The 24,166-nt window shown below is 41.7% G+C and overlaps 1 protein-coding gene across 1 annotated transcript in view; it reads left to right on the forward strand.

Annotated features, from left to right (window-relative positions):
- HAUS5 (HAUS augmin like complex subunit 5) overlaps window positions 1-24,166 on the forward strand; it is a 99,433-nt gene that overhangs the window by 66,712 nt on the left and 8,555 nt on the right. Inside the window, exons 14-18 of the mRNA XM_033914971.1 lie at window positions 3,076-3,238; window positions 9,347-9,427; window positions 16,318-16,463; window positions 18,716-18,830; window positions 19,173-19,311. Coding sequence (XP_033770862.1) covers window positions 3,076-3,238; window positions 9,347-9,427; window positions 16,318-16,463; window positions 18,716-18,830; window positions 19,173-19,311 — 644 coding nt within the window. The remainder of the gene's footprint in view (window positions 1-3,075; window positions 3,239-9,346; window positions 9,428-16,317; window positions 16,464-18,715; window positions 18,831-19,172; window positions 19,312-24,166) is intronic.

The following is a 24,166-nucleotide window of genomic DNA, read 5'->3' on the forward strand; positions in this document are numbered from 1 at the left end:
AACTATAGTTTTACCAAAGCCAAATAAAGATTCCATGTTGGTTTCAAATTACAGGCCTATTTCTTTGATCAATGTAGATGGGAAATTGTTGGCTAAGTTATTGGCATTGCGTTTGGCTAAGGCTTATATCATTGGTCTGCACCAAATGGGGTTCGTTGCTCAAAGACATTCTTCAAACAATACCAGATTGGCTTTTAACATGTTAAATTTAAGAAAAGCCATGGAAGATTCAGCTTTCTCTGTATCCTTGGATGCAGAGAAGGCCTTTGATCGTGTGGAATGGACCTTCATGTATCAAGCAATGAATTGGTTTGGTATTGGTTCTGGATTCATACCCATGATTCAAACCTTGTATAGTTCCCCTTTTGCTAGACTTTATATTAATAATAATTTTTCAGATCACTTTCATCTGGAGAGGGGAGTTAGACAAGGGTGTCCGTTATCTCCTTTGCTGTTTGATATTGTTCTGGAACCCTTGTTACTGGCTATTCAACAGGCAAGGGAGATACAGAGTATTCCTTATGTAGGTCGTGAATACAAAGTCTCTGCGTATGCAGATGATATTTTGCTTCATTTGAGGAATCCTGAAACTACTATTCCACATTTACTAGATTTAATTGAAACGTTCACTGTCCAAAAGGATTATTTGATACGTTCCCTTTTCTTTGGAAAGAAGAGGGTATAAAATAATCAGGCATTTGGATAAGGAAAACGTTGGAAGACACAATGAAGGTAAATGAAAGATCCTTATTGCAGAAGGTCACAGAAATGCGTGAGCAATGGAACCCATTACATCTGTCTTGGTGGGGGAGAGTTCAGATGGTCAAAATGATGATTTGCCTGTGATTTGCTACCAAATGGGTATGTTACCAGTTTTTTTTCAGGGGTCATTTTATAAAAAGTTAAATAGTATACTCACCAAATTTATTTGGCTAGGGAAAACTGAGAGTTGCTCTAGTATCTTTACAAAGACCAATTGTGGAGGGTGGGGTAAATTTTCCCAACTTTTATGGGTACCATCAAGCTTTTATTATGCACCAGGGTATGTATTGGATCCTCCCCAAGCTCATGGAAAATCTCCCGGACTGATTATATTTAGAATTGAAATTGATGTCCCCAGTGCAACTGTCTCAAGTGTTAAGAATCAAGTTGCCCAGATGGGTTAAGGATAATAGTATTATATTAGACACCTGGAAAACTTTGAAATTTATTAATAAATTAACATATGTTCCAGTAGAGAATTCTACTTATCAGTCCCTATGGTTAAACTCAAAGATTCAAATAGGCGGATCTGGGATCGCCTGGGAGCAATGGATGAAAGCAGGGATTTGAACACTTGATGATGTTATCTCAAATGGGAAAATGCTTGAGTTTTCACGACTGCAACAAACATTTGGTATTGCTAATTCTCAAAATTATAAGTAGTTGCAGTTGAAGCAGGCCATTCAGAAGGGGTTCCCTGATTGGCGAAATATAAAAAAATTATTATAGTTTGCAGATCCTTTCCTTCCAGATAGATTCGCTAGGACATCAGGCCGCCAGGTGGTATAAATTAATATCAGAGTTCTTGAATAAAAAACCAAAAAATGGTCTTTGACATTTGGAGCATCAAGATAAAGCAGTATATTTCTGTGTCTCGATGGCCACGAATTTGGACTGGGATATTGAAAGGTACAGCGTCAGCTTCTATGAGACAGACATGGTTTTTTTCTATTAAATACATCTTTTTGGACCCCTGTTAGGTTGCATAAGTTGGATAGTTCCAAAAGTCTAATAGATGCTGGCACTGTCATTTAGACATTGGGACACTGGATCATCTGTTGTTCTATTGTCCATTGATACTTAGCTTCTGGAGGTCAATATAGGGTAAAATTAATAACATTTTGGAATCATCAATTCCTTTAACTTATGAGGCAGTCATTTGTGGTATAATATTACATGTTAAACCCCCGTTAGATCAATATAGAGGTCGGCTTTTCCTTATAATGACTGGGATAGCAATCCAGATGATCACTCGAAATGGAAGAACTGTGATCGTTTAAATTTTTCATTCTAGTGGGCAAGTCTTTGCTCTAGTTATAGGCTTTAAAGAATAAATGCTGAGAATGTGGGGCATGGTAATATACAAAAATTGATATGGGGCCCAATGACATCTTATGTTACCTCATTATAGTTGATAAGTAAGTGTTTACTGTGATTCAGGTTTTTGTTTATTTTGGTACATATCCAGGGTAGGGTGGGGGAGGGATATTTATGTCATAATCTCATTTTTGAGTTTTTATATTTGAGGTGGGTGGGAAGATGGGAAGATATCATTATCTAAAATAGGGTAAAGTTTTTATGGTAATATATGTATTTATGTTCTATTGAATGATCATTGGGTGGAAGGTGGGTGGGGGAAAAAGGTTGATTATGAGCATATTAAAATGTGCTTTTATTGTATCATTGTACGTTGCATTTGTTGTATTGCATTGTTGAAGGTATGAAAATCAATAAAGATTTATAAAAAAAAGAACTGTTTTTGAAGTGACCTATTCAAAACAAGCATACTTTTTTTTCTTTCTCCCAAAATATTAAAATGAGATTTATTTTTATTTATTTATTTTAAGTATTTATATACCACTTATAACCTAAGTGATGTACCTTCAGGTACGCAAACATTTTTCCCTATCTGTCCCGGCAATGGGAGATTAAGTGACTTGCCCAGGATCACAATGAGCAGTGTGGGATTTGAACACATAACATAACATAGCATTGTGCTTATTGACCGCGTAACCAGAAATTCAATGCGGTTTACAAAAAGTTATAAAAGTAAACATGTTACATGAAATAAGATGATTCATTAAATAGTCAAATATTTAGAAAAAGGTTGGTCTTCAATTGTTTTCTAAAATTGCCATAGGAATGGGTAGTAAGCAACAATAAGTCTGTATTGTAAGTCAGTTTGATCTCTTATGTTAGGTGCGATTTATTTTGTGGCACTACTAGATAAACAATAAATTTTCCACCTCAGTTTTTCTCCTCAAGGATATTAATTAGATCTCTGGTCACTCATTTGTTTTGTTGCCCTTACAGGGAAGCTTTTGACTTGGAGCTACAGGTAGTGATGCTGAAGGCACGTCGGGATGCTCTATTACAGGAATGCCATGCTCTAGAGGATGAAGCCTGTGCCAAGAAGCAAGAGCTACAGACACTACAGCAGAAGCACCAGCGCATTGCAGATTTCCAGCAATTTGTGGTGAGAGTTTGGTAGAAATATAGGAGGGGATAGGGATGACTGATAGTGAGAAGAGCCACAAGGAAGAAGCAGCTGAGAGGGTACAGGAAAATACCTTGGCTATAAACTCTTCCCCTACCACAGTGTGTATTTCTGAGATACCATTTTTTTCTTCTTTGCCAATTTTTTTAAGGGGGGGCAGGGTACTCATAGTAACATAGTAACGACAAATAAAGACCCAAATTGTCCATCCAGTCTACCCAAACATACATTCTCTATAATTTAATGATTTAATTTTTCTTTTTCTCAGATATTTCTGGGCCAGAAACCCAGAGCTCTGCCCGGTATTGTGCATCTACTGAAGTCTTTGTCAAAGCTCACTCCAGCTCATCTTAACCAGTGTTTCTTAACTTCTTCAAGCCAAGCACCTCCTAAGCTTAACACATACCAACAGAGTATCCATGCCCAAGCTCCACCCCAGTCCTGCCCAACTTCTATCCCTGACTCCACCCTATAATAATAGTACTAATTGTAAAGCAATTTCTTCCATCCATTTTTCATATACACACAATATAATTTTATTGATACATAATGGTAACCACAAAATTAAAAAAACAAAGCACACTGTATGCAGAGAGAATGTATCGTATCTGGGGGGGGGGGGGTTTCAAAGAGGTCAAGGCAGATGACTTTAAAATATGCAATCAGTAACAAATATAGAGCAAAATATAGGCAGCAGTTATAAATTCACAAAACTGACGCATTTTGATTACTCAAATCAAAAATGGACAAAGTCCTCCCAAATATAATCAACGAGCCAAAAATAGGACTTTAATGAATGAAAATACTTGCAAATGAAATACACTCTAAAGCTCTCAGAGACCTGTGTTTATTCAGACACATAAGTGTTTGAAGGAAAACTTAGCTTAGTTAATCACACGAAAAAATGGCGCTGGCAAATTCAAAACGCCGCACTTGCGCATTTATTCTAAGCTCCTTTAACAGAACATTGTGTTGAAAAAAACCATTCCTTTTGGGATTTAAAATGCTTTGCCATCGATAAAGAAATTTACAATATAAGAGGAGGCGACAGACAACGTAGACTTCATCAAAAAGAATCTAGATGGATTTTCAGATTGAACACGATAAAACCTAATGGTTTAAATTCTAACATCGATTGGTGTTCTTTTTTCTGATTATTTCTTATTCGTTATCCCTTATGTTTTGAGTCTCATAATATTCATATTTTATTACCTTTAACTTTCGAGTTAGCACATGCGCAGTAATCTAGATGATGTCATCAACACTTAGAATAAATGCGCAAGCGCGGCGTTTTGAATTTGCCAGCGCCATTTTTTCGTGTGATTAACTAAGCTAAGTTACACAGTAAGTACGTCCGGTTTAATTTTCGAATGATTTCTTGCACTATTTCTATATTTGCATGTCACTAGTATATTAATATACTTATTGTTATCTTTTGTAGCTAATTAATTCATGACCCCTGATGAAGCCCACTCCGTGGTGAAACGGGTCCCGTAGGGCGTTCTGCCATTTTGGTCACAAGTCATTTCTCTAAAAGATAAGTGCTTGACTTTTTACACTTATTTATTGATTATTTATTGCATACAGCACTTTATACAGACTTGTAGCACCGATTGCATACACTTAACTATTGCTCGATGAAAGAAACCCTATATACCTGTAGAAGTTTTCCTTCAAACACTTATGTGTCTGAATAAACACAGGTCTCTGAGAGCTTTAGAGTGTATTTCATTTGCAAGTATTTTCATTCATTAAAGTCCTATTTTTGGCATTTTGATTACTGCCTGAAGAAACCGCGTCTAAATTAATGCTAGCGGCAGCTGTGTGGCTAGAGAGAGAGGAGAGGTATTGCTGGACGGGGGAGGGAAGGGAGAAGAGGTGCTGCTGGCATGGCAGAAGGGGAGGGAAAGGAAAGATGCTACACATTGGAGGGGAGGGTGAGATGGTGCATGGGGAGAGAGCATGTTTTGTTGGGGGGTAGGAAGGAGGGATGTCACTCAGGGGAAGAGGCAAATACAGAAAGAGAAAGCGTGCAGGAGGCAGAAAGTGTTGGACTCGTGGAGGAAGGGGGAGAGGGCAGAGAGTGGAAAGTTGGACTCGTGGAGGGAGAGAGATAGAGATGGTTGGGGGAGAGAAGGAGGACCAGAGGAGAAGCATGCAGGAGGAAGAGAGAAAGAAATGTTGGACTGGTGGAAAGGAGGGAGAAATGTTGGACTGGGAAGTGGGCCAGAAAGGAGGAAGGGAAGGGAGATGGACTACAGGGGGCGGAAAGGAGGAAGGGGGAGAGAGAAATGTTACACTGGGGAGGGGGGGAAGGAGAGATACCAGACCAGGAAATGGAAGGGAAGGAGGGAAATCTGGTAGCACTATAGAAATAATAATAGTAGTGGTAGTAGAGAGAGATGCCATATTATGGGAAGGAGAGGAGAGAGATGCCAGATTGGGAAGGGGGAAAGGAAGGAGAGAGATGTCAGACCACTGGGAGGAGGGAGGGAAGGGAAAGTCCCTGGATGTAGTGTATCTGGACTTCAGTAAGGCTTTTGATAGTGTCCCACACCGTAGATTATTGAACAAGATGAGTTCGCTGGGACTAGGAGAAACATTAACTTCATGGGTTAAAGACTGGCTCAGAGGCAGACTTCAAAGGGTGATGGTAAACGGTACTCCCTCCAAAACGTCGGAGGTGTTCAGTGGAGTACCGCAGGGCTTGGTCCTGCGTCCAATCCTATTTAATATCTTCGAACGGGATCTGCCTCAGGGACTTCAGGGTAAAATTGCATTATTTGCCAATGACACTAAATTATGCAATGTAGTGGGTGAAGGTACCGTATCCGACACTATGACACAGGACCTATTTTTACTGGAGCAATGGTCTACTATTTGGCAGCTGAGCTTTAATGCCAAGAAGTGTAAAGTTATGCTCCTTGGTATCAGAAACCCTTACAGAACCTACACTCTGAACGGTGAGACCTTAACTAGAACTGTTACAGAACGGGACCTGGGAGTAATCATTAGTGAAGATATGAAGGCTGCCAATCAAGTGGAGAAAGCTTCATCCAAAGCTAGACAAATGCTGGGTTGCATCCGGAGAAGTTTCGTCAGCCGAAAGCCCGAAGTGGTAATGCCGCTTTACAGGTCCATGGTGAGACCACATCTGGAATACTGTGTTCAATTTTGGAGGCCACATTATCAAAAGGATGTGCTGAGAATAGAGTCGGTTCAGAGATCGGCCACTTGGATGGTCTCAGGACTCAAGGATCTCCCATATGAAGAATGTCTAGGTAAGTTGCAGCTATAGTCTCTCGAGGAACGCAGAGAGAGGGGAGACATGATAGAGACGTTCAAATATGTTACTGGCCGTATGGAGGTGGAAGAAGACATTTTTTTTCCTTACAGAACTTACAGCGACAAGAGGGCACCCGCTAAAAATCAGGGGGTGGGAGATTTCATGGTGACATTAGGAAGTATTTCTTCACCGAAAGGGTGGTTGATCATTGGGATGATCTTTCACTTCAGGTAGTAGAGGCCAACAACGTGCTCGATTTTAAGAATAAATGGGATAAACATGTGGGTTCACTTCGAGGAAGTGCTTAGGGGGGTGGGTTATTCAAGTGGGCAGACTTGTTGGGCCGACGGCCCTTTTCTGCCGTCATATTCTATGTTTCTTTGTAGATGTAAGACTAATGGGGGAGAAGGAAAGAGATGTCAGACTATGGAAATGGGGAGTGAAGGAGAGAGAGAGATAGAAAGGGAAGGTAACGCATGGAAAAGTAGATTTTGAGAAGAAAGCAGAAAAATGGAAAAAATTGAATGTTAAGTTAATACCAAAGGTGGATGCAGGGGAGAAAGTGAAGAAGAAGAGAAAAAATGGATAAGGCGGCCCTGGAAACATAGTTAAAAGCACAGAAAAATGAAGTCACCAGACAACAAAGGTAGGGAAAATGATTTTATTTTCAATATAGTGATTGAAATGTGTCAGTTTTATTGCTGTGTGTATATGAAAAATGAAAGGAAAAAATTGCATTACAATTAGTAAAGGGGGCAGGATCTAGGGCAGAGCTTGGGAGGTCTGTGAATGTCGACGTTAGGTCACGCATGTGTGTGATGTTATCATGGCAACGTCTGTGCATTTCCAGGTGCTTTGAGCCATGGCCACTACATCTGGCCCGCGCTACATTTTCCGACTTCGTTGCAGCCCCGGATCATTTTTGAGTTGTTCAGGCCTGCTCTAGGGTATACATATTCAGGGCTTCCAGTCTCTCCTCATATGTCTTTTGACGCAAACCTCCTACCATTTTCATCGTCTTTCTCTGGACCGCTTCAAGTCTTCTTATGTTCTTTGCCAGATACGGTCTCCAAAACTGAACACAATACTCCAAGTGGGGCCTCACCAATGACCTGTTACAGGGGCATCAACTCCTTCTTTCTTCTACTGGTTATGCCTCTTTCTATACAGCCTAGCATCCTTCTGGCAATAGCCATCACCTTGTCACACTTTCTTTGCCTTTAGATCTTCAGACACTATCATCCCAAGGTTCCTATTCCCATCCGTGTATATCAGCTTCTTACCTCCCAGCACATATGGCTCCTCCCGATTTCTAATCCCTAAATAAATTACTCTGCACGTCTTTGCATCAAATTTTAGTTGCCAGATTAGACCATTCCTCTAACTTTTGCAGATCCTTTTTCATGTTTTCCACTCCCTCCTTAGTGTCTACTCTGTTACAAATCTTGGTACCATCCGCAAAGAGGCAAACCTTTAACTCTTCAGCAATGTTGCTTACAAACATATTGAAAAGGATCGTCCCCAGCACCGATCCTTGAGGGACTCCACTACTCACCTTTCCTTCCTCCAAGTGAATTTCAATAACCACCACTCTCTGGTGTCTGTCCATCATCCAGTTTCTAATCCAGTTTACCACTTTGGATCCTAACTTCAGCCCATCAAGTTTGCTCAAGAACCTCCTATGAGGAACCGTGTCAAAGACTTTGCTGAAATCTAAGTAAATTACATCTAGTATATGTCCTTGGTCCAATTCTCTGGCCACCCAATCAAAAAATTCAATCAGATTCATTTGGCATGATTTACCTTTAGTAAAACCATGTTGCCTCTGATCTTGTAACCCAATTGATTCTAGGAATTTCACTATCCTTTCTTTCAGCAATGCTTTCATTATTTTTCCAATAGCCGGTGAGGCTTACCAGTCTGTAGTTTCCCGCTTCATCTCTGCGACCACTTTTGTGAATTGGCACCACTTCTGCTCTTCTCCGTTCCCCAGGAACCACCCCCATCTTCAGAGACTTGTTGAATAAATCTTTAATAGGACCTGCTAGAACCTCTCTGAGCTCCCTCAATATCCTGGGATTTATCCCATCTGGTCCCATCGCTTTGTCCACTTTCAGTTTTTCATAAACACTTTCTTCCGTGAACAGTGCAGTATGTACTCCATTCTCGTGTATATCTTTGCCAGACAATCTTGGTCCTTCTCCAGGATTTTCTTCTGTGAACACAGAACAGAAGTCTTTGTTTAACGTTTGCTTTTTCATCATCACTCTCCACATATTGGTTCATAGCATCTTTTAGTCTCACAATTCCATTTTGCATCTTCCTCCTTTCACTAATATATCTGAAAAAATTTATAAAATACTCGGTTTCCTTTTTTTGTTTCTTCAGGCCTTCATGTCTATCTGATCTTGCTTTTGGACTATAGGATCATAAATCTTATGCACAACTTATCTTTGAGCCCACTAGTATTTCTGGTGCCCCCCCCCCCCCAACATCTAGGTTAGCCAGTACTATGGCAGTCCTTGATCTGCGGCAATAGACTGCAGCTCTTTGAATCTCAACGTGTTTGCAGACAAAGTACAGCAAATTAGTGTCCCCTTTTAGCTATGACACCCTCTTTCTAGAGATGTTTCTGCAGGATCTCTGAAATCCAGCCTGTGGGGCAATGGAAGACAAGGTCCTTTGCATGGCAATGCATACATATTGCCATTAAGTCATGAGAATCAATTGTCTAATGGCATATGAGTAGAACTGAACATACAGTAGCAAGTACAGTGGAATCTTAACTGTATATTTTTCAGGAGAAGAAACAGGAACAGATTCAGATCCTAATCAAGGGGAACTCGTGCCTCAAATCCCAGTTACAAAAGAGCCAAAGAGAGGTAAGTGTATGCCAGTGGTGTGTAAACAAAAGTAACATCATAAAATGAAATTAATCTTGGTAACTTATTACACCAGTCTGCATTTCAAAATGTTTACTCAAATGATTTCTTAAAAGTAGTTCTTGAATCAATTTTTTATGCTGATTCTAGAAAGAACTTCCATTTTTGCCTATCACATCAGGTTTTTACACAAAATAAGAAGTTATATTTTCACGATTTTAACTACTGTAAGAACATAAGAGCATTAGAATTGCCACTACTGGGTCAGACCAGTGGTCCATTGTGCCCAGCAGTCCGCTCATGCAGCGGCCCTTAGGTTAAAGACCAGTGCCCTAACTGAGACTAGCCTTACCTGCTTACATTCTGGTTCAGCAGGAGCTTGTCTAACTTTGTCTTGAATCCCTGGAGGGTGTTTTCCCCTATAAGAGCGTTCCAGTTTTCTACCACTCTCTGGGTGAAGAAGAACTTCCTTACATTTGTATGGAATCAATTACCTTTTAACTTTAGAGAGTGCCCTTTCGTTCTCTCTACCTTGGAGAGGGTGAACAACCTGTCTTTATCTACTAAGTCCATTTCCTTCATTATCTTAAATGTTTCGATCATGTCTCCTCTCAGTCTCCTCTTTTCAAGGGAGAAGAGGCCCAGTTTCTCTAATCTCTCACTGTACGGCAACTTCTCTAGCCCCTTAACCATTTTAGTCGTTCTCTGGACCCTTTCGAGTAGTACTGTATCTTTCTTCATGTATGGCGACCAGTGCTGGATGCAGTATTCCAGGTGAGGGCGTACCATGGCCCGATACAGCGGCATGATAACCTTCTCCGATCTGTTCGTGATCCCCTTCTTAATCATTCCTAGCATTCTGTTTGCCCTTTACGATGCTGCCGCACATTGCGCGGACGGCTTCATTGACTTGTCGACCAGTACTCCTAAGTCTCTTTCCTGGGTTGGGTCTCTCCAAGTACTGCACCGGACATCCTGTATTCGTGTATAAGATTTTTGTTACCGACATACATCACCTTACACTTATCCACATTAAACTTCATTTGCCATGTCACAGCCCATTTCTCGAGCGTGTTTATGTCACGTTGCAGGTCTTCGCAATCCTCCTGCGTCTTCACTATTCTGAATAACTTTGTATCATCTGCAAATTTAATCACCTCACTCATCATACCAATTTCCAGGTCGTTTATAAATATGTTGAAGAGCACGGGTCCAAGCACCGAACCCTGCGGCACTCCACTCGTGACGCTTTTCCAGTCTAAGTATTGTCCATTTACCTGTACTCTCTGTTTCCTATCCACCAGCCAGTTTTTAATCCACCTGAGTTTTCACCCTCATTTCCATGGCTCGCAATTTTTTGAAGTAGTTGTTCATGCGGAATCTTGTCGAACGCCTTCTGAAAATCCAGATATACAATGTCTACCAGGTCACCCTTGTCTATCTGCCTTTTTACTCCCTCAAAGAAGTGCAGCAAGTTCGTCACGCAAGATCTTCCTTTGCTGAAGCCGTGCTGGCTGATCCTCATCAGATTGTGTCCATCAAGGTGATCAATGATGCGGTTCTTTATCAGCTCCTCTATCATCTTTCCCAATACTGAGGTCAGACTCACTAGTCTATAGTTTCCTGGATCTCCCCTCGAACCTTCCTTGAAAATCGGCATAACATTCACCACTTTCCAGCCTTCCAGAATCCTTCCTGATTTGATCGACAGATTGGCTAATAGTTGAAGTAGTTCAGCTATAGCCCCTTTCAGTTCCTTGATTACCCTCGGATTGATGCCATCTGGTCCTGGGGATTTATCGTTTTTAAGCCTATCAATCTGCCTACATACCTCTTCTAGACTGACCATCAACCCTTTCAGTTTCCCGTCATCCTTTCCTGCGTATAGCCTGTCTGCTTCCGGTATGTTGTGTATATCCTCTTCGGTAAATACAGACACAAAAAATGTGTTCAGTTTGTCGGCGATGGCTTTGTTCTCCTTTAGCACTTCCTTTATTCCATGGTCATCCAACAGCCCCACTGCTTCCTTTGCGGGTCGTTTCCCCTTAATATATCGAAAGAACAGCTGGAAGTTTTTTGCCTCTTGGCTATTTTTTTCTTCGTAGTCTCTTTTGGCCCCTTTTACCGCCTTATGGCACCTGCTTTGATGTTGTTTGTGCTTTTTCCAGTTTTCATCCGTTTTTGACCTTTTCCATTCTTTAAACGAAGTCTTCTTGTCTCTGATTACTTCCTTCACTGCTACAGTGAGCCATAAAAGTTACTTGTTCTTTTTCCTCTTGGATCCCTTGTTGATCCGTGGTATATATTGATTTTGCTCCTCGGTGACTGTGTCCTTAAAAAGGGACCATGCTTGCTCAAGCATTTTAACAGTGCTTATCCTCTTCTTAATCTTCTTACCCACCATGAGTCTCATCCCTTCGTAATTCCCTTTTCAGAAGTTCAGTGCCGTGACTGTCGTTCTGGATCGATGTTTTGCCTCTGTATCCAGGTTGAAGCGGATCATATTGTGATCACTGCTTCCCAACATCCCTTCTACTTCTACACCTTGCTCCGGTCCTCGTAGTCCATTTAGAATTAAGTCCAGAATTGCATTTCCATTGTATTTTCCTTGACAAGTTGTTCCAGGAAGCAATCGCCTACAGCATCCAGGAACTTGGTCTCCCTACTGCAGCCGGAGGTGCCTAGGTTCCAGTCTATCCCCGGATAATTGAAGTCACCCATGATAACTCCGTTGCCTCCCTTGCAGTTAAGTTTAATCTCGTCCGTCATTTCTCCATCAATTTCTTCGGACTGCCCTGGGGGTCAGTAGTAGATGCCGATCGTCATTTCCATTCCATTTGTTCCCGGAATTTCTAAGCACAAATGTATTCAAACACCATTTCACATGAGGTCAGTTTTTATTACAAACACATTTTAAAAATACTGTAAAGAACTGCCCTAATTTATTTCTTGACTACCCTGTAACAAAACAAAAAGCAAACAGTGTTCCATTAATTTTCAGACTTTCTCCTCTTTGACTTCTTGCAGAACCTTGAAGATCTTGACTGTCCCTCTTCAACATCCAACCGTAGTCGGCCATTATAGTTTCATTCCATCTCCTCTGGTACGTCCTCTCCATCTCCTTAATAACTTGGTGAAAACGTTCACCTTGCTCTTCACTACAATGTCCCAGACTTTCCGGAAAGTAGTCAATATGGGAATATAGAAAATGAACTAAGTGAACATTTACACTCATATTACAACCCAACTTCTCGAAATTTTCCAACATTGTTTCAACAATGGCCCTGTAATTAGGGTCTTTGTTATTCCCTAGAAAGTTTTCAGTAACAGATCGGAAGGCGGTCCATGCGTCTTTTTCTCTCTCATTTCATTGTTTTATCAAAATCTTCATCCTTCATTATTTTCTTTATTTGAGGACCAACAAAAAATTCCAGCTTTCAATTTTTCTTGTGTGATGAAGGGAAATTTCTTAGAAAGGTGCTTTAAGCAGGGCCCATCCTGTGGTAGAGCCCTTATAAACTGATTCATCAAGCCCAATTTGATGTGTAGTGGTAGAAGCAGGACTTTTGGGGGGTCTACAAGCAGTTCATGCAGGATGTTTTTAGTTCCAAGCATAAAATTTTGCCGCTCTGGCCAAATCCTCACACTCCAATGTCTTTACTTTGCCCTTCTGTTCCATTCACATAGAAAACAAAGCATTTTTGTGAACCCAGCTTGTTGTCCTAATAGTATTCCTATAACTTTGAAGTCACCGCAGAAAAGCCATTTGTGTTCCTCATACTGGTTACTTGTTAAAAGTAGCTTCATGTTCTCAAAGGTCTCTCTAATTTGAACTGAATGGACCACAGGAATGGACCCATACACATCCATTTTGCTGAGTAGGATCATGTTTAGTGCCACAGAAGTGCATTAACTCGTTTGTTATTGCATTAAACCAAGGAATCGTTCTGTGAGAATAAGGAAACTAGTTCTTTTTCTCAGTGTCTGTACCATGAGTAAATGTGTTCCTGGTTCCAGAAGATTCTTACTTTTAAGCCGGGAGCCAAGTAATTGTGTAGATTTCCTTAGGCAAATTCAAATCATGTACTAGATCATTAAGTGCACTCTGAGAGAAACGTTGTGGAGTAAAATCATATTCAGGCTGGTAGACATTATCAGTATCGTCTTTGGTGATTGCATCTAGTTTACTTACAACATCATCTTCTGCCAGGTTCTCTAAAACAGCTGGAGGAAGAGGAGCATACAGGTCTTCTCCATGTGGAACTGGCCTAATGGCTGAAGGAATGCTTGGATACACAATTTGGTTCTTATTTTTCAAATTGTACTCCTGAACATTAACTCGTCAGAAGTAAGTCATTAAGGTGGTCTTTAGGCTTCCTCCACGCCATAGGAATTTGCAAATGGCATGCACGTTTTCTTTCCTTTTGTCCACAATCTTTATCTCTCAACATAATAGTGGCTAACTTTCTTTGTGCCCGTGCCTTATCCTGGTCACCAAGTTTCACTTTAAAATAAGCATAGTAAGCTTTTTTCACAAAGTCTGTTATATCCGTTCTTTGCTTAAGCACTGTATAATTTCCACAAATGTAACAGAAAACATTTAGATTGTTCACACACTTTGAGTGTAGACATTGGAGTACCTGCAATCACAATAGAGAAATAAAATGAGAACAGCACTGGTAATGCAAGCGTCTGATATAAACAACACTTCCAAGGTCACACAGTAACAACTAGCAGCAACAATTGTGCCAGGCTAAAGGCTTACAGGTCTGTATTGAGAAATTTCCCTCCAACAATACTCATTACCTACGGGTACAGCAATAAATCTTTGAAGTAAAATTGTGAAAAAAATGGTATATGATAAAAGAAAACTAAGAACAGTTCTGGAATCAATATAAAAAAGTGAGGTAATATCACATATTAGTTTTCAATCATCCCAAATCATGCAGACTAGTGTTATGGTCAAGGGGATCAGTGAAAGTGAGAAATGAATGGAAAGGGGTAATGTGGTGCACAGCACTTGGAGAAGGGATTGAGGAATAAAAATAGGTAAGGGGAAAGGTAAGGGATGAGAAAAGCAAAGGTTGGAAGCTTAAAGCACAGAGTGGAAAAATGAGTAGTAAGAGAAAAATGGAAGTGTAGGATAAAAGTAGAATTGGTTAAGGTTGGAAAAAGCACATTTTTGAGAAGAGAAGAAACAAATTGAGACAGTGATGTAAGAGTTGGAAGGGAGGAAGCATGGAGAAAGAGAAAAGGAGAAACCAAATTTATAAAGTGATCCAGACATGAAATAGGTTGGAAGAATATTTCATTTTAAAGAAACTTTTTTTTTATTTTATATTTAATGATTTTGTTATATAATATCAAATGTTTCATTCTTGTAACAGAAATAAAAAAGTACACAATAAAATGGAACACAAACTAAAGCAAAAATTGAAACAACTCTTCTACTATATCCAGTCCACAAATTCATAGGGGAATAAGGGAGCATATGTCCTTGATCCAATTCTCTGGTCACCCAATCAAAAAATTCAATCAGGTTCGTTTGGCACGATTTACTTTTAGTAAAGCCATGTTACCTCAGATTCTGTAACCAATTAGATTCTAGGAATTTCACTATGCTTTCAGCAACGCTTCAATTATTTTTCCAATAACCGAAGTGAGGCTTACCGGCTTGTAGTTTCCCGCTTTCTCTCTACAACCTCTTTTGTGAATAGGGACCACTTCCACTCTTCTCCAATCCCCAGGAACCACGCGCATCTCTAGAGATTTGTTGAATAAATCTTTAATAGGACCTGCCAGAACCTCCCTGAGCTTCCTCAATATTCTGGGATGGATCCCGTCAGGACCTATTGCTTTGTCCACCTTTAATTTTTCAAGTTGTTAATAAACACATTCCTCCGTGAACGGTACTGAATCTACTCCATTTTCGTGTGTAACTTTGCCAGACAATCTCGGTCCTTCTCCAGGTTTTTCTTCCGTGATCATAGAACAGAAGTATTTGTTTAGCATGTTTGCTTTTTCATCATCACTCTCCACATATCAGTTCATAGCATCTTTTAGTTTTGCAATTCCATTTTTCATCTTTCTCCTTTCACTAATATATCAGAAAAAAATTTTGTCTCCCTTTTTTACATTTTTAGCCATTTGCTCTTCCACTTGCAGTTTCACCTGGTAGTCCTTTCTGTACTCCTCTTCTTGGGGGTTTTTTATATTTCAGGAATGCCAACTCTTTTGCCTTTATTTTCTCCGCCACTAGTTTGGAGAACCAAATCGGTTTCCTTTTTCTCTTGTTCTTATTTATTTTCTTCACATAAAGGTCAGTAGCCATTTTTATTGCTCCTTTCAGCTTAGACTACTGTTTTTCCACTTCTTTTATGTCTTCCCATCCTTCTTTCTTCAGGTACTGTCCCATTTTACAAAAGTCTGTACGTATGAAATCTAGAACTTTGAGTTTTGTGTGGCCACTCGCCACTTTAGCTGTTGTATCAAACCAAACCGTTTGATCGCTACTTCCTGGGTGGGCACCCACTCGAACATTAGAGATACTCTTCCCATTTGTAAGAACCAGATCCAATATCACTTTTTCTCTCATGGGTTCCTTCACCGTTTGTCTGAGCAGAGCCTCTTGAAAGGATATCTGCAATCAGAGTTGCTTACAGGTTTTTTATCCTCTTGTTCTGGCTCCCCTCAGGGGGGAAGTGTATGCAACACTGCCTGTTAGCAGATTTCAATAGAAAAGTTGTATAACTTTCTCCTTCCCCCCATATTATGTGGACATGAGTATAACTCCAGAAGAAAAAATGTACAATTTTTAAAATTCTTTGTATAAAGAGACTTGTTTTCCTACACTAGTCTTTGCTTTTGCTACCATCACTCTATCTTCTCAGGTGCAGCAGTTTGTGCAACGTCGACTGTTGACCCCAGAGAAAGATGTAGAGATGGAGGTTCAGCAGCTACGTGGTGGTGTTGAGCAGGAACTCAAGCAATTTTCCAGAATCTTCCTTCCCTGCCTCCTGCACCGTGTTATCAGTGGGTAAGTTGTTTCACTAGAGCTTCTGCTACTGCTTCCTATATTGCTTGTATCTAAATTGTCTTCTCTGGTACCACTGAACATATTCATTAGCATGTTGAGAAAAATCTGAAATTTCAAGAGCTGGAAAGCGAATTTGAAATCCATCCCTTTAGATCACAGTCCCTGTGCTATGTGGAAAGATAGTGCAAACTACAGAGGAAGCTGGTAGAGGAGAGACTGCTCTTTTCTCTCCATTGCCCTGTGGCAGAGGTGCTCAATGTTGGTCCTTGAGGTCTTCAACCCAGTCAGGTTTTCAGAATTTCCACATTAAATAAGCATAGGATCTAATTGCATACAATGGAAGTAGTGCATTCAAATTGGATCTCCAGGACTGACACTGAGCTCTTCTGCCCTATGGTTTCCTTATTGCTAAAAGCTGGCAGCAGTCCCTCCCCCTCCCCCTTAGCTACTGGCTCCTATTACTGTCTTGTCTGTGAATGTCTGGTGGGGGAAGAGTGGCTAACCTCTGAAACTGGTCTTGAATTGCAACATCCTCTCTGTACTATACCAGTTCTGGTAGCATTGTCTTTGGACAAAATTTAAGGGGAGGCCTGGACCGTGGGAAACCTCCCATACAGTCAAATCTACAAAATCCAGTTTGCATTGATTTTGTGGTTGCTGCTGCTTTCAGTCCATCTGAGAGTGACTGGATCTCCTTTGCGCTGAAAATTGTTGACTGATGTTATCCCATTTTGAACAGTTTCTCCACCAGCTAGATATTAAGCAGAACTCTGGAAGTTTAAATGCTAGCACTAAGATTTAAAATTTACAACCCTGTTTATTACATTCTTGATTAACACCATAGAGATTCTTAGACCAGTATCCATTGTTGTGAACATATCTGAAATGTGCTATAGGCTGTTCTCTGCATGAAGGTAAGAGGGTAACTGAGAAAATGAACTCCAGGGGTTTGTTCTTGCTCTGTAGATCCCTCTGGAGGCAAAAATTAATGAGGTGGCAGTGAGGAAAACTGTATGGACAACTTAGTTTCTATGAATTTCCATTATTGAAACATAGAAACATAAAGGCAGACAAAGGCCCATCCAGTCTGCCCATCTGCATCAACCACAATCTCTTCCTCTCCAAGAGATCCCATGTGCCTATCCCACACCTTCTTGAATTCAGACACAGTCTTTGTCTCCACCACCTCCCTCAGGAGACTGCTCCATGCATTCACCACCTCTTCTGCAAAAAAGTACCTCCCTAGATTACTCCTGAGCATATCACCTCTCCATCCTATGCCCTCTCATTCCACAGCTCCCTCCCAAATGAAAGACTCGACCCATGTGCTTTTACGCCAAGCAGGCATCTAAACATCTCAACCATATCTCCCGCCCCTCCTCCAAAGCACACACATCGAAATGTTCAAGTCTGTCCCCATACTCCCCACAGCAAAGACCACGCACCACTTCAGTAGCCTTCCCCTGGACCGACTCCATCCCCTTCACATCTCCCCTAAGGTGTGATCTCCAGAACCGCACACCACACCCTAAATGAGGTCCCACCAGAGTCCCATACAGGGGCATCAATACCTCCCCCTTCCCACAAGTCACACCTCTCCCCATGCACCCCAGCATCCCTCCAGCCCTCGCCACCACCTTCTTAACCCATTTGGCCACCCCAATATCATCACACCCAAGTCCCGCTCCTCTGTCGTGCACACAAGTTCCTCACCCCCCCAAACTGCACCGTTCCCTCAGGTTTCCGCAGCTCAGATACATTGCCCTGCTTTTCCCAGCATCAAATAATGGGCGTCAAATTTCAGACTATTCCCCAAGTCTTGCTAGGTCCCTCCTCAAGTCATCCACACCATCCAGGGTGTCCACTCCACTGCAGACCCTGGCATCATCCACAAAGAGGCAAATCCTACCCAACAGCCCTTCAGCAACATCGTTTATAAAAATGTTAAAAAGAGCAGGCCCAAGAATAGAACCTTGAGGCACACCACTGGTAACATCCCTTTCCTCAGAGCAATCACCATTGACCACTACCCTCTGTCGCCTTTCACTCAACCAGTTCCTGACCCAGCCCAGCCCATTACTTTGAGACCATCCCAAGCCTTGCTCTTTGTATATATAGGTGGCACTGAATGGAGCTCTGGCCTAAAACATGGAGGCAGTTTCTTGATGTGGCATCCTTGTATTACTAATGTATACTGTATGTGTTTTATACTAATGCCTGCTTCTTATGTTCACCCTTAAACTTTGTTTCAGGACTCAGCGTGTCCCAGCTCATGAACTCTCCATCCACCATCTGGATCATATGTTACCATGGGACTCCCTTGTTTTCACTGGTGTCTGTCAAAGCCTCAAGTTCCCCCTCTATAAGGTGAGAGAATGGTGTCAAAAGGTGGGACATCATCAGGAAACCTTGTACTTTTACATGTTAGGATTATATTTGTCAAATGAGTGTTAAAAAGCTGCAGCCTACACTCTCTTGTGTACCTTTGGAGAATGGACCATCTTGGCTTCTGCTCTCTAATGTTTCTAAAGAGAACATCAGAAATTTTGGCTCTTGCTCTTTTATGTCTAAGGAAACTGCTATAAAATGGTGGGGCTTGCTTTCATGTGTCTGAAGAGAGCATTACAGCTACCACTCTTGTCTTTAGAGCATCAATATGTTGCATCTCTCAGATGATTTACCTGGTATGGTACTTTATTCCTCTCTCAGGCCCCAGAGAAGATCTTAATTCATGCAGCTGAACTCAAGAAAGACCGTATGCATTTACTTGGTCAGATGTCCTATAAGACCATAGCCCTGAACAAACTACAGATGAAGAAAAAGCAATCCCAGGCACCTGATGTTCAGAGTATGGATTTTTACAGATGGAGAATCTGGCTCAATCTACCCTAATTTTCTTGGCCACTTACTCCCCCTTTCCATCTCTACTATCACCCATAAACATATTTCTTGTCTTCCTTTCTTCTATGCATAATATTTTTGTTGTTTTCTTCCCCACCTCTCACCTTCTCTGTGTGTTTTGTGGTCTACTTGCAGACATGGGGCTTTTTGAAAATTACCTGCCCTCAATGCAGGCAAAAGAGCACGTTGATGTTTCAAGTCTAATATATTGCATATCAAAGCACTTTCTTAGGCGGTTTACAGCATTTAGATAAACAGGTGAAAACATACAAAGACAATTTATAACATTAAAATCAATTCCATCCACATGGAAGAACTCCAAAAAGGCGTAGTTGCATATCTGTAACAAGTGTCTCCATAAACAGCCAGATCCTATAGCCATATACGTGAGTGACATGGCTGGGATCGATTCAAGGGAGGTCTTCTCTCCCAAAGTTCAGAAAACTCAAAAGTCTTCTGAGCCTGCATGAGCATTTCTGCACCCAACAAAGTAATGTTTCTTAAGTTCTTCAGCTGTGTGTGTGAGGAATCCTCCTGTCAAAATAGAATAGCTGTTGCACTTTCTTCGTGGACAAGTCAGATCATTACAGCCACACAAATTGGGATTCCCCAGCTTAGGGTTATGCATATCCTAACTACTACACTTCACATTCCACAATCTGTGATGTGATACATTGCAGATTGCTGTTTACTGTCTTGACTGGGCTTCAAGAGCAGTATTTTGCAAAGGTATATACTGATGATCAAGTTGCTACTTTGCAAATGTTCTCCAAGGGTGACAGTTGTAGCAGCTCTATTGTTATCGTCATAGCTCTTAACTAGTAGGCAGTCACTGTAAATCATATGAAATTATTTTGTGGATAATATAAATATACTTTGCAGTCCAAGAGGAAGAGATGATGTCCTACAGTGTTTGGGTCAAAAGGAAGAGCTGTGAAGGTCTGTATGATAGTTCTTTTGCAACTAGATTTGAACTGCTCTTCTAAACCCCAAGGTGCGACACTTGCATTCCTTCACACTTGCTTGAGGCAGATTGTCTGATTGATGTAGAAATTTGAAAGTTTTTCAGGAAGAAAAATTGGAGCTGTCTTGACTACATAAATTTGATTATATGGTTGGTAATGCACCAAGACATGTGTTTCATCAATTCTTCATGCTGAGGTGATGGTTGTAAGGAATATTATCTTTCAGGACTAGAAGCCCAGAGGTGTGGATGTTAGGAGCTTGAACAGAGACTCCATGAGATTTGAAAGCATTGAGGCTCCAACTACAGCCATTTTCTTAACTGGTTGTCTGGCATTCTACAGTCCGTTCATTAATCTGGCCAAAAGAACCAGCCAGTGACTGAAAAGTAATTGAAATTTATTAAAAGAACCTTCAATAGAAAAGTGCCTGCTTGATCCTATCATGTGTTAATAAAAGTTCCAAAAGAAAATTGGCCAACAAGTTTCAGGAACAAACTGTCTGCATCAGGGGCATGCTCAAAATATGATTCTAAATATAAAGACTAAAAAGGAAAGACATCAAGGTTGCTTACACTAGATTCCTTGAGACCAGTATGAGTTACTACAAAAAATATCACATATCTTGGTCAGTTAAAATAAATGTACTATCGCCCACCTGGTACGCCGGAAGGAGTCGGACACGACTTGGAAGCTGAACTGAGACAGGAGTGCAGGACTGGAAGTGTAACAGTGATGGGGGACTTCAACTACCCGGAGATAGGCTGGAGTACGGGTCACACCAACTGCACTAGGGAAACAGGATTTGTAGAAACTGTGAGGGACTGCTTCATGGAGCAACTAGTCAGGGAACCGACGCGAGGGAGTGCTACTCTTGACCTCATCCTAAACGGATTAGGGGGGCCTGCAAGAGGGGTAGAAGTGGGAGGACCACTAGGCAACAGTGACCACAATGCGATCAGATTCACATTAGAAAGGGGGACACCCATAGTAAGGAGGACCGCAACAACTGCGCTCAACTTCAGGAAAGGGAACTATGTTGCTATGAGGGAAATGGTGGGGAGGAAGCTCAGAAACATCTTTAGGATGGAGACTGTAGGAAGCGCCTGGACCCTATTCAGGGACACCCTGCAGGAAGCACAAAGAATGTACGTCCCCAGTTTCAGGAAAGGCTGCAAGAACAAGCGGTCAAAGGACCCGGTTTGGATCTCAACAGAAGTAAAGAGGGCAATAAATGACAAAAAAGTATCCTTCCGGAGATGGAAAAAGGACCCAATGGAGGAAAATCACCAGGCGCACAGGAAATGCCAAAAGGAATGCCACCGAGAGGTTAGAAAAGCAAAAGGGAAATACGAAGAGGGGCTGGCCAGGGAGGCGAAAAACTTCAAGGCATTCTTCAGTTACGTAAAGAGGAAGCGACCAGCGAGAGAGGAGGTGGGGCTGTTGGACGATGGGGATAGGAAGGGAGTGATTAAGGAGGATAAAGAGGTAGCTGAGAGGTTGAACACGTTCTTCTCGTCGGTCTTCACGAGAGAAGACACATCTAATATACCGGACTCAGAGGAGCTCATGAGTGTGGAACAGGCTGAAAAATTGGAGCACATAGAGGTAAGTAAGGAGGATGTCCTCAAACAGATAGACAGGTTAAAATACGGCAAATCACCGGGCCCGGACGGGATCCACCCAAGGGTTCTGAAGGAACTAAGACAAGAAATAGTGGGCACAATCCAGCATGTTTGCAACCTATCCTTGAAAACTGGAGAGGTACCAGAGGACTGGAAATTGGCGAATGTCACACCTATCTTCAAGAAGGGATCGAGGGGTGACCCCGGGAACTACAGGCCGATGAGCCTGACTTCAATTATAGGGAAGATGGTGGAAGCTATGATCAAGGACGGCATTTGCGAGCACATCGAGAGAAATGGCCTACTGAGAACAAGCCAGCACGGATTCTGTAAGGGAAGGTCATGCTTAACGAACCTTCTGTACTTCTTTGAGGGAATAAGCAGTCGGGTGGACAATGGGGAACCCATAGACATCATTTACCTCGATTTTCAAAAGGCTTTCGACAAGGTGCCACATGAAAGGCTGCTTAGGAAGCTGTGGAACCACGGGGTGGGAGGGGATGTGCACAGATGGATCGAGCACTGGTTGTCGGGTAGACTGCAGAGGGTCGGAGTAAAGGGCCAATATTCTGACTGGCGGGGAGTCACGAGCGGTGTGCCACAGGGATCGGTGCTGGGGCCGTTACTCTTCAACATATTTATCAATGACCTGGAAAAGGAGGCAAAGTGCGAGGTTATAAAATTTGCAGACGATACCAAACTGTGCGGCAGAGTTAGCTCCAGGGAGGAGTGTGAGGACCTGCAAAGGGACCTAGACAAGCTGGAAGACTGGGCAAACAAATGGCAAATGCGCTTTAACGTGGAAAAATGCAAGGTCATGCATATAGGGAAAAAGAACCCGTTGTTCAACTACAAATTGGGGGGGGGGGCATTGTTGGGAGACAGCAGTCTTGAGAGAGACTTGGGTGTGCTGGTGGATGCATCACTGAAGCCATCTGCACAGTGTGCAGCAGCCTCGAAAAAAGCCAACAGGATGCTGGGCATCATAAAGAGGGGCATAACAACCAGGACGCGGGAAGTCATCATGCCATTGTATCGAGCAATGGTGCGTCCACATCTGGAATACTGCGTTCAATATTGGTCGCCGTACCTCAAGAAGGACATGGCAGTACTTGAGAGAGTCCAAAGGAGAGCAACGAAACTGGTAAGAGGGCTGGAACACTGCCCATACGCCGAGAGGTTGGATAGGCTGGGGCTCTTCTCTCTGGAAAAAAAGAGGCTCAGGGGAGATATGATAGAGACCTTCAAGATCATGAGGGGCATAGAGAGGGTGGATAGGGACAGATTCTTCAGACTGAAGGGGACAACAGGTACGAGGGGGCATTCAGAGAAACTGAAGGGAGATAGGTTCAAAACAAATGTAAGGAAGTTTTTTTTCACCCAAAGGGTCGTGGATACTTGGAATGCGCTACTGGAGGAAGTGATCAGGCAGAGTACGGTACAAGGATTCCGAGACAGAGACTGGACGGATTCCTGAGGGATAAAGGGATCGTGGGATACTGAGAAAGCTAACCAGGTAATAAGTATAGAAACCCAACCAGGTCGGGCATGTGCAAGACCAGAGGGTTAGGACTTCGATGGGAAGATAGGACTCAATAGGAAACCAAGGTGGCAAGGGGGCCCCTTCTGGTGATTCAAACAGGTCGTGACCTGTTTGGGCCGCCACGGGAGCGGACTGCTATGGTCTGACCTGGCGGAGGCACTGCTTATGTTCTTATAGTTATCTGAAACATGAATAGCAGCAATGCTTTTATTAATAGTAAATCACAAGCAGTTTTAAAAAAACATAGCAGCATTCTCATGTCTAAGGATACTAAACTATTTTTCCAGCATCAATTGAAGAATTGAGTTTGTTAACAAGCTCTGAAATGGTTGTTTTAGTTCTATGATGATTTCTGAAACCTGTTTGACGTGAGAGAAGAACTGATGGCTGATCAACATGAGCAAGCAATTGTTTAATTTTTTTTCTGCAATTTTTGATGCATTATTAAGGTTGGAGACTGGCTTATAGTTGAACTGCAAAAGATGGATCTAAACTAGATTTTTTTTAAAGGATTAATTTCACAATAGCCTTTTTCCAAAAAGAAGATATTGATCTAGTAGATAGATGGTGAGATACAATTTTAAATATAAGGGTGGAGAGACCATGATGGGGTATACACAACCAACTAGAGGGCAAAGTGTCAATTAAAGAAGTGATTAATCACATCTTGTT

The sequence above is a fragment of the Geotrypetes seraphini genome, chromosome 11 (assembly GCF_902459505.1).
Source record: "Geotrypetes seraphini chromosome 11, aGeoSer1.1, whole genome shotgun sequence".
Taxonomy (NCBI): domain Eukaryota; kingdom Metazoa; phylum Chordata; class Amphibia; order Gymnophiona; family Dermophiidae; genus Geotrypetes; species Geotrypetes seraphini.